General features: G+C 56.2%; 1 protein-coding gene across 1 annotated transcript in view; it reads left to right on the forward strand.

Annotated features, from left to right (window-relative positions):
* Positions 1 to 15,107, forward strand: part of CDH13 (cadherin 13) — a 983,749-nt gene that overhangs the window by 751,790 nt on the left and 216,852 nt on the right. The window contains exon 7 of the mRNA XM_062176103.1: positions 14,014 to 14,192. Coding sequence (XP_062032087.1) covers positions 14,014 to 14,192 — 179 coding nt within the window. The remainder of the gene's footprint in view (positions 1 to 14,013; positions 14,193 to 15,107) is intronic.

Raw genomic sequence — 15,107 nt, forward strand, 5'->3', positions numbered from 1 at the left:
TTTTTGCAGTCCCACCCATTGCTTTAGCTTGATTAAGGACCTCCAGCTCAGAGAGGCTGGGCCCTGTGTGCACACCCTACAGTTTCTGAACCGAAAGGCGGTTTGATCTTGGAACCTGGGCTCTGATCCACCACCCGGCCTGGAGCTCACTGAGCCACTCCTGCATGCACACCTTGTGCCAAACTCCATGATTTGCAAGAAAGGGTTGTATTTTAAATGTGTCTAAAGCTGTCACGCGCACGGGGTAGACCGTAGGATACTGTTGAGGCTGAATATTGAGTTAAAATAGGGATCGCCTTCCTAATACAGCAATCTCTACTTACACACCCTAAGATGGCCTTAGAAAATTCAAAGGACCTTTGCTTTCACCCCAGGCTTCTCTGTGTTTCTTTACCAAAAGTGGAGCCTCTTTGCCTTGCCCCTCCCATCTTTCCCTAATGATGATGTTCTGGGAGATTACAGAGTCCTGGATAGAAAACTGCAGGCGTCGGCCCCCTCAGTCCACACAGTAAGCCCCCCACTTGCTGCCAGTACACCACAGGCCCAGGATTGTCCAGGGTCACACAGCCGGGACCAAAACTCAGGCCTCTCTGGTGCCCGTGAACTTGCTCTCGTCCCCTCTGCACGTTGCTTGTCCGGAGGGAAAGCTGGAGGGCGTGCGGATCACCCCGAGCTCAGTGGTCACAAGCTGTGCAAAGCAGCCGTAACATTTGTAGGCTGACTGATGGCCTCCTGGGCTGTCCAGCTCCCGCGTGTGCAAAGGGCAGAAGTAGGAGGACCTGAGCAGCACAGAGCAGTCAGGGCACCACTGCTCTGGAGCAGGGGTCGCGAGCCTAAGTCTCCAGGAGCGACAGGTCCTCTTAGCTCGAGCCTCTGTCAGCCATCCAGGCGCTGGACGCAGGTGCTTTTGGTCTGTCTGCTGCCAGGTTGTCCCTAAGAGGAGAACATCACGTTCTGGAAAAGCAGAGCTGTGAGGAGCTGAACTGAGCGCTCGGGAAACCACTGACACCCAGAAACAGCGAGCACGGTCGTACAGAGCGAGCCGGAAGCCGTCAGGCCCGTTTCTTCTTCATCTGTTTCTTAAGCTATGATTTCTTGGCTGCCTGCTTTGTGCCTGGCGCTGTTCCACTCAGCAGGGGACAGGGGTGAACCATATGTGCATTGTCGCGTGTCCTGTGCCTAGATTGTTCCCTGGGCAGCGTCCCCCTGGCTTCCAGGGCCTGCAGCTTCCAGGCGTGCTCCTCACAGTGGAGAGGAGGGCCCCTGCGGCTCCACACGTCACAGAGAGCCAGGGAGCAGCCACGCCAGCCTCCGCCAGGCTGCGAGCCCAGACAGCCCTGAGGGCCCCCTCTTGGATCTCAATCCCAACCCGCTTAATTTCAGATTTGTGTGACCCTGCTAGAGCTCCTTCATCAAGTTTTATTCTTCATAAAAGATCCATTTCCCTGGGCTCATAAAGCGGCTCCTTCTAATTCAGTGTTATTGTATAAATGCTTTCACTGCTAGCATCAATCACTGGCAGCCGACTTCCCAGCCATAAAACAACAGCTTGCAACCTCGCCGCGCGACCCGATGTGTGTTTACTTACCGAGCTGGAGAACACTTGCTGCAGAATCAGCGACACTGCAGCTCCGCTAGCAATCTGCGGCGCTTCCTCCCCTTCGAGCGCCGGGGCTCCCACGTGCCGTGTTGCAGCATGGCGGCTCGTCCGCACTTGCCCCCGAGCCCCGCCCCCCGACACCTCCCCGAGCCCCTCGTTGATCGTGCCGTGACTTCATGCAGGTCCTGTCCATCACAGGTGTCATTCTGGAGTCATTGATGTGGACAGCGCAGGCACACAGGCCCTGCACGCCCCTCCACGGTGACCCCGACAAGTGCTGGCGGTTCAGGGAACAGGTGTTCCAGGGCCGGACAGGAGGGCTGGTCCTTGAAGGTCAGTTATCGCACTTGCGGAGTGCTGCTGAAATGCATCATTGACCTGAGCTGTGCCAGAGGCGAGAGGCGAGAGGCGAGAGCCGGCCCCTGCGACCACACTGCCCAGGTTCTAGTCGGGGCCCAGCCCCCTGCCGGCTGGACAGCGGGGGTGATGGGGCCCTGAGTGCACCTCCTGTGGCCTCAGCCTCCCTGTCTGTGAAATGGAGCTACCGATACCAACCACGTGGGGTGGTGGGGGGCGTGAACCATTGCAGAGCTGAGCTGGTGTGGGTGGCAGAGCCTGGCTCGTCCACGCTACTGTGACGCTCGGTGTCCCCCTGGAATACGCGTTCAGCCACTGGCCAGTGGTGACCTTGGGGTAGCGGTTGCTCTCTGAGCCTCTTGTTCCTAAAAATTGGAAATGAGCTAATTATCCTGGCACAGCTGTTGTGAGGACTGTTTGTGGCCAGCATGTTTGTCTCCCCCACACAAAGAAGGAGCGCAGAGGCCGCCTCATCGCCCTCCTTATTTTCCATGCAAGTCTACACAGTCATAGGCCCAGTTTCCAGATGAGCAGACTGAGGCTCTGTGAGCTCCTGGGGCCAGATCACATGACCACGGAGCGGAGGATCAGAGTCTGCATCTGTTCGGCTCCATCGTTTCCCAGAATCCCACTCTCCAGACCACACATCTGGCCAACAGAATCAGAATCTCCCGGGGGTGGGGTGGGGTGGGGTGGCAGAGAGTATTTTTAAATACCCCCCGTGACTCTGGTTGTAAACCCGTGGATCCACACCACGTTCCCTCAGCATTGTTCTGGGGGTGACCCACGTCTCAGGGGTCCCACTCGGACGAGGGAAAAGCGAGGCTGACGCATCGGTAGTGGTAGTGCGTTTCAGTTACTGCAGACAAAATGCCCGAGGCTGGGTCTGAGCTTACGCAGCTCGCAGTGTGGGGAGCTGGAAGTCCAGACAGCCTGGTGCCGGCTCAGGCTCCGTCCCACGGGCTGCATCCCATCACGCTGAATGGCCCCGTGCGTAAGCCCATGTGAGAGGCGGGGATCCCACAGAGAGAGGAGGCTGGAGAGATTCAGGGGCCACACTTACCCTCTTACAGCAAGCCACTCTCGTGACGACCAACAGTGCTGTGAGAATGACCTTAATCCCTCCCAAGGGCAGCATCCCCAGAGACCTGACCACCTCCCTCCGTGCCCCAGCCGTCAGAGGTCTCGCCATGTCTCTGCATGGCCACACTGGAAACCAAGCTCCGGACAGAGCAGCCCTTGGGGGAAGCATGCTCGGACCGTAGCAGTACCTAACAGGAGAAGGGCAGCTCAGGCAGACAAGCCAAACAAAGCAGAGGCCAAGGAACTAGCAGCTCTCGCTTGCCGAGAGCGAGTTCAAGTTCTTGGAGTTACAAGAGGAGTGAAGTGGGGGCTGGGGGAAGTGCCCCAGGGCAGGCGGCCCACAGCTCGGGGCAGGAGGAGCTGCTGCCCGAGAGGACTTGATTGCAGAGCAGCCGCGGTTTGACTCCTGCACTAGCACGTTGTCTCCTCACCCAGGGGGGGCAGAACCCTCTGAGGAGCCCAGAGCTGGATGAGCAGGTGCGGCTCTGGGACCATCGTGACTGGCGGAGTGTGGGCCCCGTGGCCAGGGCGTTTGCCATTTGTTCTGTGTCTCAGTGCCACCCCAGAGTCTGCAGAGCTCTCCCGGGTCTGGCTCCTGGATGTTGAGTGTGTAGTCATGCCCACTGCATCATTTGCAGGGTGCAGAGTTCGGGGACAGCAGGGCGCTGACCCACAGCCATGGCCCTTCTGAGCACAGAGCACGGGTCACACACCCACGGGCCCTGCTCTGGCTCTGGACCCCGCAAGCAAGAGCGCTGGTCAGTTCTGACAGAAGCATTGGACGATTCAATGCATAACTCTGCCCCTCCCACAACCATCGGGAAACCTTGTGCCCCAGAGAACGTCTCCCTGGGAGAGTGTGGGTCCCTAAAAGGCACCTCTTGGACAGGAGCAGCCCGGGAAGGGAACCCTGAAGTGGGTTTGAAATTAGCGTGTGAAATGAACCGTGTGTGTTAAGCCATAGAAATTCCAGGGTTGGTTCAGCAGTCGGTCTAGCCTAGCCTGCTATGGTCTGAGTGTTCCCACAGCAAAGCTGCTTCGTCTCTGACCTTAAACACAGGCGGGCGACAGATACGCCAGGTCTATTGCTCACAACTGACCCGGGCGCTAATTAACCTTCATTGAGAGCCACGCAGTCCTTCTTGACCTGTTTCTTCCTCTGCCTTCCACATCACCTTCGTACATAAGAGGAGAAGGTTAATCCAATCTTTCATCCTTTTTAAATTTACCCATGTATTCACTCATGCATTCAGTGAGCGTTTGCCAAACTCCTGCAACGCGCAAAGCATTGCCTTTGTGTCTTGGAAGCCGTGGGTGGCTGCAGGCAGTTAAGCAAGCCCTCTGGTCTCTGCTCACCAGGTGCCAGCATCCCAGTCCCCTGCCCAGCTGTGACAGCCGGAAACCTCTCCGGGCATTGCCACAGTCCCCCGGGAGGAGGTGCAGTCACCACTCATCGAAACCACTGTTCTCAGGGGGGCTGGAGCTGCCTGGGAAGTCTCACAAATTGGTTAAAGAAGAAAACAAACAAAAAAATGTATTCGGCGTCCTTTTGTTGTTCAGAGGGCATTACGGGAAGATATTTTCATAATTGAAAATTACAGAGGCTCCAAGTTAATCCAATATAAAGATTTCTCATTAGTCTGGAACATTAGGGATAGTGTTTCCATGTAAACTTCCTTTTTGAAGTGTTGTAGGCAAGATCAGTTAGTTCAGAATATCCTCTATTTTTAAAGGGCAAAACTGCATGAAAAGAATGATAGATAAAAAGATGAGGTGGATTTTTAGTAGGTTTGAGAATGATTAAAATTCTAGGTGAGGGGGCCAATGCCATGGCTCACTTGGTTAATCCTTTGCCTGTGGTGCCGGCATCCCATATGGGCACCGGGTTCTAGTCCCGGTTGCTCCTCTTCCAGTCCAGCTCTCTGCTGTGGCCCGGGAAGGCAGTGGAGGATGGCCCAAGTGCTTGGGCCCTGCACCCACATGGGAGACCAGGAGGAAGCATCTGGCTTGTGGCTTCGGATCAGCGCAGCGCCAGCCATAGTGGCCATTTTGAGGGTGAACCAACCGAAGGAAGACCTTTCTCTCTGTCTCTCTCTCTCACTGTCTACAACTCTACCTATCAAATAAAAAAAAAAAATCCAGGTGAAATGAAGAAATTGGAGTAGTGGAGTAAATCAGGCCAGGAGGAGCCCCCGTTTCGGTCGTGTGCCACCTAATATCTCAGTAACAGATCTTCCTTGCGGTCTGGCCCACCGCGGCCTCGTTAAACAACAGCTCGCCGGAAAAGTAGGGCATGGACACCATGAAGACCGAGCTGGGCTGCCAAGGGGCCGGAATAACCACAGCACGCCTGCCTCCCCCCACCCCCACCACCAGAGCAAAAATAAACAGGCGTCGAAGCCAGATGGGAGACAACCGTGGCTCGACTTGTCATCGCTTCTTACATATTTGCCTGTCAATGTGTGCTTTAAAAACCAGCTAGCTCCCAGGACGTGGAGCAAATTTGAGAGGAGAAGTCGATTGCATTTCAAATCAAGCCTCTGGTAATTGCAGCCGCACTGAGACACTTAGGGCTGCGCGTAAATGAGGTTAGCGACTGCCTTGAAATGGAAGGCATTCTTGTGCTCGAAACAGACCCGTGCTCCTCTCTCCTGGCATTCGCTCAACTCAGGCCTGCACAGGGCGTATTCTTTGTGCCCATTTAGTTCAGGGCTGCTCCAGAGGACAGGAATAAAATCCACCCGGCGGGCGAAATGCTCCGTGGAGAACATACTGCAGGGTCTGGGTGGTCCCATCACTGGCAGCCCCCGGAGCTCACCACTTGGGAGGTAGATTCTATTTCATTCTCTTCCCAGTTCCTTTACTTCAGGGTCCATACCCCAAATCTGCCGTGCTGCTTGGTTATCTACAATGGAGAACTGCCACATTAAAAATAGGTTATATCTTTTTTTTTCTAATTTTTTTAAAAAATTTATTTGATAGGTAGAGTTACAGACAGTGAGAGAGAGAGAGACAGAGAGAAAGGTCTTCCTTCGGTTGGTTCACTCCCCAAATGATCACAATGGCCAGAGCTGTGCCAATCTGAAGCCAGGAGCCAGGTGCTTCCTCCTGGTCTCCCATGCGTGTGCCGGGCCCAAGCACTTGGGCCATCCTCCACTGCCTTCCCAGGCCACAGCAGTGAGCTGGACTGGAAGAGGAGCAACCGGGACTAGAACCCAGCGACCATATGGGATGCCGGCGCCGCAAGGTGGAGGATTAACCAAGTGAGCCATGGCACTGGCCCCCTGGGTTATATCATTTTAATAACGCAATGTTGGCCGGCGCTGTAGTTTAACAGGCTAATCCTCCACCTTGCGGTGCCGGCACACCGGGTTCTAGTCCCGGTCGGGGCGCCGGATTCTATCCCAGTTGCCCCTCTTCCAGGCCAGCTCTCTGCTATGGCCCAGGAAGACAGTAGAGGATGGCCCAAGTGCTTGGGCCCTGCACCCACATGGGAGACCAGGAGAAGCACCTGGCTCCTGGCTTTGGATCAGCGAGATGCGCTGGCCACCGTGGCCATTGGAGGGTGAACCAACGACAAAAAGGAAGACCTTTCTCTCTGTCTCGCTCTCTCTCTCACTATCCACTCTGCCTGTCAAAATAAATAAATAAATAATGCATTGTTTCCTAGCTTTTATGGGAAGACAAGTTCACTCACCCATCATGACAACTTCATGGTGGCTGTTTAGCAAAATGCACCAAGATTAAGTGGCTTGCAGCAAGCCCTTGATTTCGACAGTTGGAAGGGTTCACCTGGGGGGTTCTTCCGCTGACCTTGCCTTAGGCCACTGTGGTCAGCAGGCTCAGTCGTGGCTGCGTGACCCAGCGTGGCCCCAGCCTGCACGTCTCATGGTCAGGTGTGGGCCTCAGCCGGGCAGCGCTGGGTCCCAAACATGTGGCCTTTGTCCAGCGTACCAGAGAAGACAGGGGGAGACACGCTCCGAGGCGCAGCACTGTCTCCCCTCTGTCTGTGGTGTTTGCCTGAGTCCCGTTGCCCAAGGAGGTCGTCTGTCCCAGCCCAGGTCCTGTGGAGGAGGCTCTACCAGCATGGCTGTGGGGAGGTGTGGTGGCCTTGGGGCCCCGGATGGAAGCGTCTTACCTGAGGTCCGGGCACACAGGTTGTCTGCCTGCTGCACGGTTTAGATGAGTGTGGCCCAGTCTGGTACTTACCCACCCCGCAGGAGCTGGCCGGGGCTGCCAATTTTATTTAAAGTAGCCTTGCCCAGCCGTGGATCACAGCAACAGAATTTCCCTTCTAGGATGATATGAAGTATCGAATAAAATGTATCTGTTTATGTCTTCATTCTTCACCTCCTGCCTTTATCTTCCGTTTTTGGTGCTACCCAGGACAAAACATGCAAAGTTTAAGTGATCAGGGCTCAAATTGGAATTTCACTTTCCCCCCACGTTTCAAGATCACGGAAACAAGGCCGGGGAGGCACTTCAGGCCTCCCTGCGGCTCTGTGGTCATCAGGGTCAGGGCACCAGACTCCTCCGTCTTTCTCCTCTGTCTGCCTCACGTTCCATAATGGCTGCTGAAGCTGCAGTCACTGCATCTGCATCCCAGGCAGCAGGAGGTTCCAAGACCACACCCCTCCTGCATGTGCTCTCTCTAGAACCTTCCCAGGAGTCTTCCACATGCTGTTGTAATTACACTGTCATTGTCTAAAACAGCCCATGGCCACATTCGCTGCCAGGTAAACCGGGGACAGCCAGTGTCTGGGCTCATCAGCAGTGTGGCAGGCTGAAGTGCAAGTTTTGTTCCTAAGGGAAAAGAAAGGATGGGAACCGGGCGGCAACGTGTGGGCCGTAATCCCCTTACCAGGCAGAGTTCAAATCCCGGCTCCAGGAGGGACTTGCTATGTGGCAACTAAAGCACCACTCGGGGAGCGGCCAGTCAGAGCTGCACGCTGAGTCCTGGGGGAGTGTGGGGGCGCAGGCCAGGGCTTCGGGGAGCCCAGGGAGAGGGCGGCTCCCTCCCAGCTGGATCATCCCGGGACACATGGGGAATTTCCTCTTCCAAAGACGGAGGTGGGGGGAGGAGGGGCAAGCCGCTAGTGGGGATGCTCTGGCAGAGTTGCCGCCTATCACCAGGGTGCACAGTCACCGCATCTCCTTCGTGCCATGGGGGAAAGACCAGGCTCTGCCAACAGTTCAAGGTCAGATGTTGGAAAAGTGAACGTTGGAACCTCAGACCAGCGTAGCCCGTTTTGTTTGGCCTTTCTGCTTCCACTCAGTGATCTTTTTATTACGTTTCCTGTATTGGAAAGGCAGAGAGAGAAAGAGAGAGAGAGGGAGAGAGAGAGAGAGAGAGAGAGGGCTTCCATCCGCCGGTTCACTCCCCAGATAGCCACAATGGTCAAAGCTGTGCTCAACGGAAGTCAGGAGCCCAGAATTTCTTCCTGTTTTCCCATATGGGTATAGTGGCCCAAGGACTTGGGCCATCTTCTACTGCTTTCCCAGGCCACAGCAGGGAGCTGGATCAGAATTGCAGCAGTTGGGACTTGAACCGGCGCCCATACGGGATGCCGGCATTGCAGGCGGCAGCTTTACCCACCACGCCACAGCACCAGCCCCCAAGCTGATTTTCAAATGGCGCTGGTCAGAAGCTCAACAAGAACAAGCCTGCCATCTCTGGAACGCCCACCATGGTGCATTCCTTGTCCCTGCCAGCTAATGAGATGCGTGGATTAAGTTTGGGCTCCTGGCTCTGGCCTGACCTAGTCCTGGCTGTTGTGAGCATTTCGAGAGTGAACTAGTGGATGAAAGATCTCTGTCTCGGTCTGTCTGTCTGTCTGTGTCTCTCTCTACCTTTCAAGTAGCTAAAAATGAATTAGTTAAAATTTTTAAAAGAGCCTGCAATTGTATAAAGATCCATTGCAAGCATGTATATCCGATCTCAGTACACAATTCGCTCCTGGCAGTGGGGCCAGAAAACAAGGAGGGGGGTGCTGGACGAGGGGCTGAGCCTTCTTGCTCAGGGAAAGAAAATGCTTTGGGATGAAGATGAAGAAACTTGCAGAATGAAATACCTTTGTCAGCCACGACCCAGAGGAAGCCATTTCTTGGAGCCCCTGTGGCCTCCCTGGCCCTGGCCCCTCGTAAGCCACCCCTCGCAGTCAGATCTGTGCTCGGCCTTCCCAGGGCACAGCGCTGTGGCAGCTGCAGGGAAGCAGGACTTCAAAGCCCGGCGTTCCAGGCCAGCGCAGGAGCCTGCGTCTTTCATTTCATCGGAGACCTGCAGCCAGGAGGCAGGGGCCAGGCAACCAAGGCGAAACAGTCACCCTCGTTCATCAGACTGTCAGCCCGACGGCCACATCCCGCTGCGACAAAGCCGACGGCACGGCACGAGCCTCTGGGCGAGCAACCTGCGATTCTCTCGTTCCACCTCGGCCGGGCCGGCGCCAGTTCTTCTGGCTCGGGGAGTGACAGGGCGATTATCGTTTATGTTGATGCTCAGAATATGTGACGGGGGAAGACAGGCGCGCACTGTGTGGAGGACCCGACCGGACGTGTGTCTGTCGTGTAATTACCCTTTCTCTGCCGTCAGAAGCACGAGATGAGCACAGATGGGCACGGTCTGGGCTGGTGGGAATTCACCAGGGCTTCTCAGAGTCCAGGGTGTGGACTTGGGCAAAGAGGAAGCGCCCGGCAGCACCCACAGGTGGTGGGAAGAGCGACATGGGCGCCCACCTGCCGGATGCCGACCCTGGGCTTGAACTTGGGACGGGACCTCTGAATCTGGTTCCAGCAAGGGCCTCCAAAGGGCACCAGAGAGCTCAGAGGTGATGCACCCAAAATGTCATAGCACGTTGCTCTGTTGGCCTCTCGTTCCCTAGGCCAATCATTGACAGCCCCTGGTCAGCGGAGAATGAGGTAAAGCCCTGATGAAGGACGAGAACACAATTCAACTCAGAGAGCCGGGGAGGAGGAAACATAGTGTCAGATACTGAGCTCAGAGAGATGAACGAAACACAGCCTGCACCCTGGGCTCAGGTGCGGCTCCGTGCACCTGACCACGGAAAGTGACTCTTCCAAGTTCGGGGAGCACAGCAGGTGACAGTCTCCCGGAGGCTGGCAGGTGCATGTGGTTGGCTAGAGGCACGAGGAACTCTTCCAGGGCTGTGTGGTTTGCACGTGGCTTGAGTCTGTCTCTCAGAGGCTTATGTCCCCAGTGTGACAGCGTCGTGGAAGGTGTGGGCAGGGCCGCCTTCTGATGAGGAGAGTGCTGGACTGGCAGAGTAGGTGTGTGCTCCTGACCGCGGGTTGCTCTGAAGTGAGCCCAGCCCACGCACTCAGCCCCTTCTGTGTGAGGCCTGTTCCCTTCCCATTTCTCTGCCAAGTGGTGAAGCAGCCAGAGGGCTCTCACCTGAGCCAGGCCGATGCCAGCACCATGCTCTTGGATCTTCAGAACTGGGAGCTCAGCAAACCTTGCTTTCTTGTAAAGTGTGCAGCCACAGGGACTTGGGTGTAGCATCCCAGATGGACCAAGATGGGAAAGAAGGAAGAGAAGTAAGGAAATTGTGACTCAGCCTCCCGGCAGGAGCCACACAGAGCCCTGGGCTCGGCAGAGGACCTGGGATTCAGGGAATAGCCTTGAGGATAGGGATGGGAGTGCCACACGGAGAAGCAGTGTAGACGGCAGGAAGTGTGCGTGCAAGGAGTGCATGTGTGTGCACCAGCAGGAAGTTAGGGTGCTCATTGCAGACACCCTAATCTGCACCCTCAGATGGCCGGCAGGGTAGAAGGGGAGGGGAGGCAGGGCCACTCAGAGGCCGTGGGTCCCAGGCCCCCGGTCCTGTGGGTGACTTTATTCTCAGCCCTTGTATCTGAGGCTCCATGTGACTGACGCGGAGTCCAGGGTAGGGACCCTTCCCAAGCGCTGAAGCAACAGCGCTGAAGCCAGCCAGGCCTTCAAACACCTGATTGCATTCAATGCTCACAGCGACCTGAGAGGAAAGCGTTATTAGGGTTCTTGTGCTGCAGAAGGGGACATCGGAGCTCAAGGGGGTTGATTAACTTGTCCGAGATAGCACAAGTCAATCAACGCTGGAGTCCCGGGCGTGTCTCTCTGCACGTGTTTTCTTCCGTGCCGCAAACCCATTAACAGGATGGCTTGGAGGCAGAATTGACTCCGAAGTGGATCCCATTATGAATTCACATCTGGGTTAGGACAAAGGCAGGGCTTAAGACCAAGTTCACTTTTCCCTGACGATTCAGTAAAATAAAAAGCATTTTCTGCATAACCTTGAGAATATTCCAGCGTAGCTTTTTATTATATTATCTTATCAGACCCATAAAAACCATAAAGACATTCTCAGCGAATCTCCGGTGGAAAGCAGAGAGCCATCGGCCGAGAGGTCTTTTTTTCCTCCCCGTGTGATCATGTTAATGCATGTGTCAGGTGCAGTCTGATGACTTCATTCCTGTACTTTCTTCCTCTTGTTCCTGATGACTTCAATTAAAGGCAGAGTATGTAGGGCACGGGTTCAGTCAATCAAGTGTTCATTAGACGCTGACCAAGTGCGAAGCCCTGGGTCAAGTGTCCTTAACCTGAGGCTGCTTGGCGTGGGATTGATGGGGCCTGAGCCGCGTGCTCTGCCAGTGGTTACGTGAAGCTCATTCAGCACGTGGCTGGGTGAGACCAGAGGCTGGGAATCTGCCTCTGATTTCCGACAGAGACCTTCAGGTAGGCCTGTGCTCCGGGTGAGGAAGACAAACAGACGTCACGTTTCAGCCAACCCCAGTGCGCCGGGCCCCTAATTCCGTAGCAGGGAGGATCGATGGGCAGCAGTGCCGTTTGTCTCAGGCAGGGTGCAGGGGCCCTGTGTGCCAGGAATGTTCTGTTGTTACACCGGGCCTTGGAGCTTTCTCTGCAGCCACTGCAGGGTGGAGAAGCAGGGTAGAGAGAAAACGCGCCTCGAAGCCTTGGCAACGTGAGCGACGCTGACCGAGGCTGCCGAACGCCCTGATCCAGGTTCCCGCGTTCACCCGGTCAGTGAGTCCCGAGGGCTGATAACTGGATTCCAGCTGTGGGAAGAGATGAGCTGACAATGACGCTTGAGGAGCACCGGTGTACGAGGGGTGGTGGTGGGGCTCAGCACATCCTGAGCTCCACTGCAGATTCAGGATTTCCTGTACATAAACCCCCCTGCTGGCACGGCGGCTCTACCGCCTTCCTCTGGATGGCCACGGTAACAGATGAGAAGCTGTGGTTGAACAGGTCACCTTGAGCAGAGAAAGATGCTACGCAGGGGCAAGCAAATTGGCCTGGTCCAGTTCTAGCCCATGCTTCCCATTCCTTAAGTTTCATTTATTTATTTTCATTTATTTATTTGACAGAGAAAGAGAGAGCCGGGGGGGGGGGAGCGAGAGAGAATCTTCCATGCAGTGGATCACTCCTCAGTCACCCACAGCAGCCAGGAGTCAGGCGCTCTGTGTCTCCTTTGTGGGCTGCAGGAACCCGAGTGCTGGGGCCGTCACCTGCTGCCTCGTAAGGGCAGTAGCAGGAAGCGGCATCAGAAGTGGAGGCGGGACTCAAACCAGGCACTCGGAGAACGCGCCACAGGAGTCCCAGGCAGAGGCCGCGCACACTGTTACTGCATCCATCCCGTACTTAGTTGTGCTCTTTTAAAATTACATTTTAATTGTAAAAGCCATACGTGCTCCTAAGGAAAATAAGATACTCCAGATCAGCCCGACATCGTCCCCGATGGCCATCCCTAATCCTAATCCCTCTGTGCTTCCCCAGTTTCAGCCACCGTCCCCAGGGCGGCGTCCACCTCTGGAGACCCTCCCCCGTGCATTTCTGCCCATAAACCATCCCTGCGGAATGTATGCATCCGCTACGGTAATTTTCGGCACGCAAGCAGGTCCACAGCGTTGATGTCCTGTGGACGTCATCCTCCCACCCGACGCTTTTCACTTAATGTTAGAGAACACGCTAGGCCTTTTTAATTGAAGCTACAGCAAAGTATTTCATAGTGTGGGGAGAGCCTGATGGTAGCAAGCCCCCGTTGTTGGACAGTTGGGTCGCTTCCAGATTTTCCGCCCTGACGGGTAGTCCTGCCCTGGGCTTCCTTGCACAAACCCCTTGCACTCAGGTGCGAGTGCTTCTGGACAAAGGATGCCAAGGAGGGGAATGTGCTGTGTTACCACTTGCTGTCTAATTGTCCTCTTCCCAAAAGCCACATGGGAGCAAGACCCATAACCTGACACCCTTCTCAAGCCTTGGTGTGCCCAGTTAGCCCACACGCTTGCTCTAGAATTAGGTTCTCTGTGTGTCTGGGTGAGAGCCTGACCGTGCCACCCTGTTTACGCCTGAGACAGCGTAGCCGCTTTGTACTAGGTGCTCACTATGTTGCCATTCCCTTCGGCTGGGGACCTTGGTCCTTGTGGTGCCCCTGCCACCTCGCTCGGTGCCCCTCGCGACTTCCCTGTCCCCACCCGCCACCTCTCCTGAGCCCGCGGCCGGGTGAGGTGGCTCTGTGTGCTGGCAGCACCCTCCCTGTGCCCTGATGCATTTCTTGGTGCTTTCTGCTTCATATACCTGCGCCTCCTGCCTGGGTACCACAGAAGGTCCTTGTCCCACCCGCATTTCCCCAGCGCTGGACCCAGGCCCACGTCTGGCGTTGCTTAGGATGGATGCTCCTGTGACGGAGCCACGGCTACAGTGGGCCGGCCGCCCATGAGAGGCACAGCACAGCAGCACAGCTGTCTCTGTGCTGAGCCGCTGAGACTTCATTTCCTGTCTGAATGATGGAGCGGGAGGCAAGCATGGAGGAAGGCTGACGCAGCGGAGCTCACTGGGGAAATGCTCTTTGCTGCCTTTGGAAAGTGATTGGCAGCTGGCACCACGGGCACTGCGTGGGGAGGGGATCCTGGCCGTGGCTGCCCCACGCAATAACCGTCTCCCGCCCTCGTCCTGCCCGCAGGGACCACGGTGATGCGCATGACCGCCTTCGATGCAGATGACCCAGCCACCGACAACGCCCTCCTGCGCTACCACATCCGCCAGCAGACGCCGGACAAGCCGTCCCCCAACATGTTCTACATCGATCCCGAGAAGGGGGACATTGTCACCGTGGTGTCCCCCGCGCTGCTGGACCGGGAGGTGAGCTGCGGGAGCGTGTGTTCTTTCTCGGGACAGTAGAGCGAGGCCGTCAGGCCAGGGACGACGTGGGTGTCACGTGCGTTGTGTGTCAAGGCGAAATGAGATGTTTGCAGTGGGCTGGGTGCAGAAATCCCGGGGGAAGCAGGGGGCTCCGTGACGCCTCTCGCCTGCTGTCCTGCTCACCTTGGGCTCTCGGTGAACTCCGACCCGTCTTCCAAGTCACAGTCACGGGCAGGTGTCCCCAGACATGGTCAGTCCACACCCACCTCTGTGAACCGACCCCCACCTCCCGGGTCCCACAGCACCAACAGGTGCCCTGGCTCTCTGTCTAGGTGCCAGCCCTTGGTGTCACCCCGTCTGGTTAGCACTTTACAGTTAGTTGCTGATCAAAAGATTCAGGCTTCATGTTTCTAAAAAAAAAGAAAGTGATGCGATCTCTGGCTTTTCTGAAAATCGGAGATGCTGCGAACTTTGTGCCCGATTCCTACAGGTGCGGAATCAGGTGTGGGAGGTGGGGCAGTGAGGTGGAACCGGTGGGGTAGCAGCAGCCGCACTGGAGGGAACAGGCGCCCTCCTCATCTGGGTCTGCCTGGCTGTGCCACTCTGGCCCCGCCCTTCCTGTTTTGGGGTCTACCCCGTCGTCCACCCTCAGCTTCCTTGAGTAGAAGACCCTCCCGGCACTCTCGACACAGCATTCCCGAGCCCACTGTGGACACCCAGCCGCCCCTCAACCTTTCTGAGCACCCAGCACCTGCTCCCTCCTCGTAGTCCCCGTTTCTGACATCAGGCACCCTGGAGTCGCCGTGACCTCTGCTCCGCAGTCAGTGCTGGGGTTCCCAAACGTGTCCTGGGTGTTTCGGCCCCAGTGTAACTGGTGAAAGCAATCCATGGTCCAGGCTGCCGCCTCCCCCTGCT

This window comes from Lepus europaeus, chromosome 19, assembly GCF_033115175.1.
Source record: "Lepus europaeus isolate LE1 chromosome 19, mLepTim1.pri, whole genome shotgun sequence".
NCBI lineage: Eukaryota > Metazoa > Chordata > Mammalia > Lagomorpha > Leporidae > Lepus > Lepus europaeus.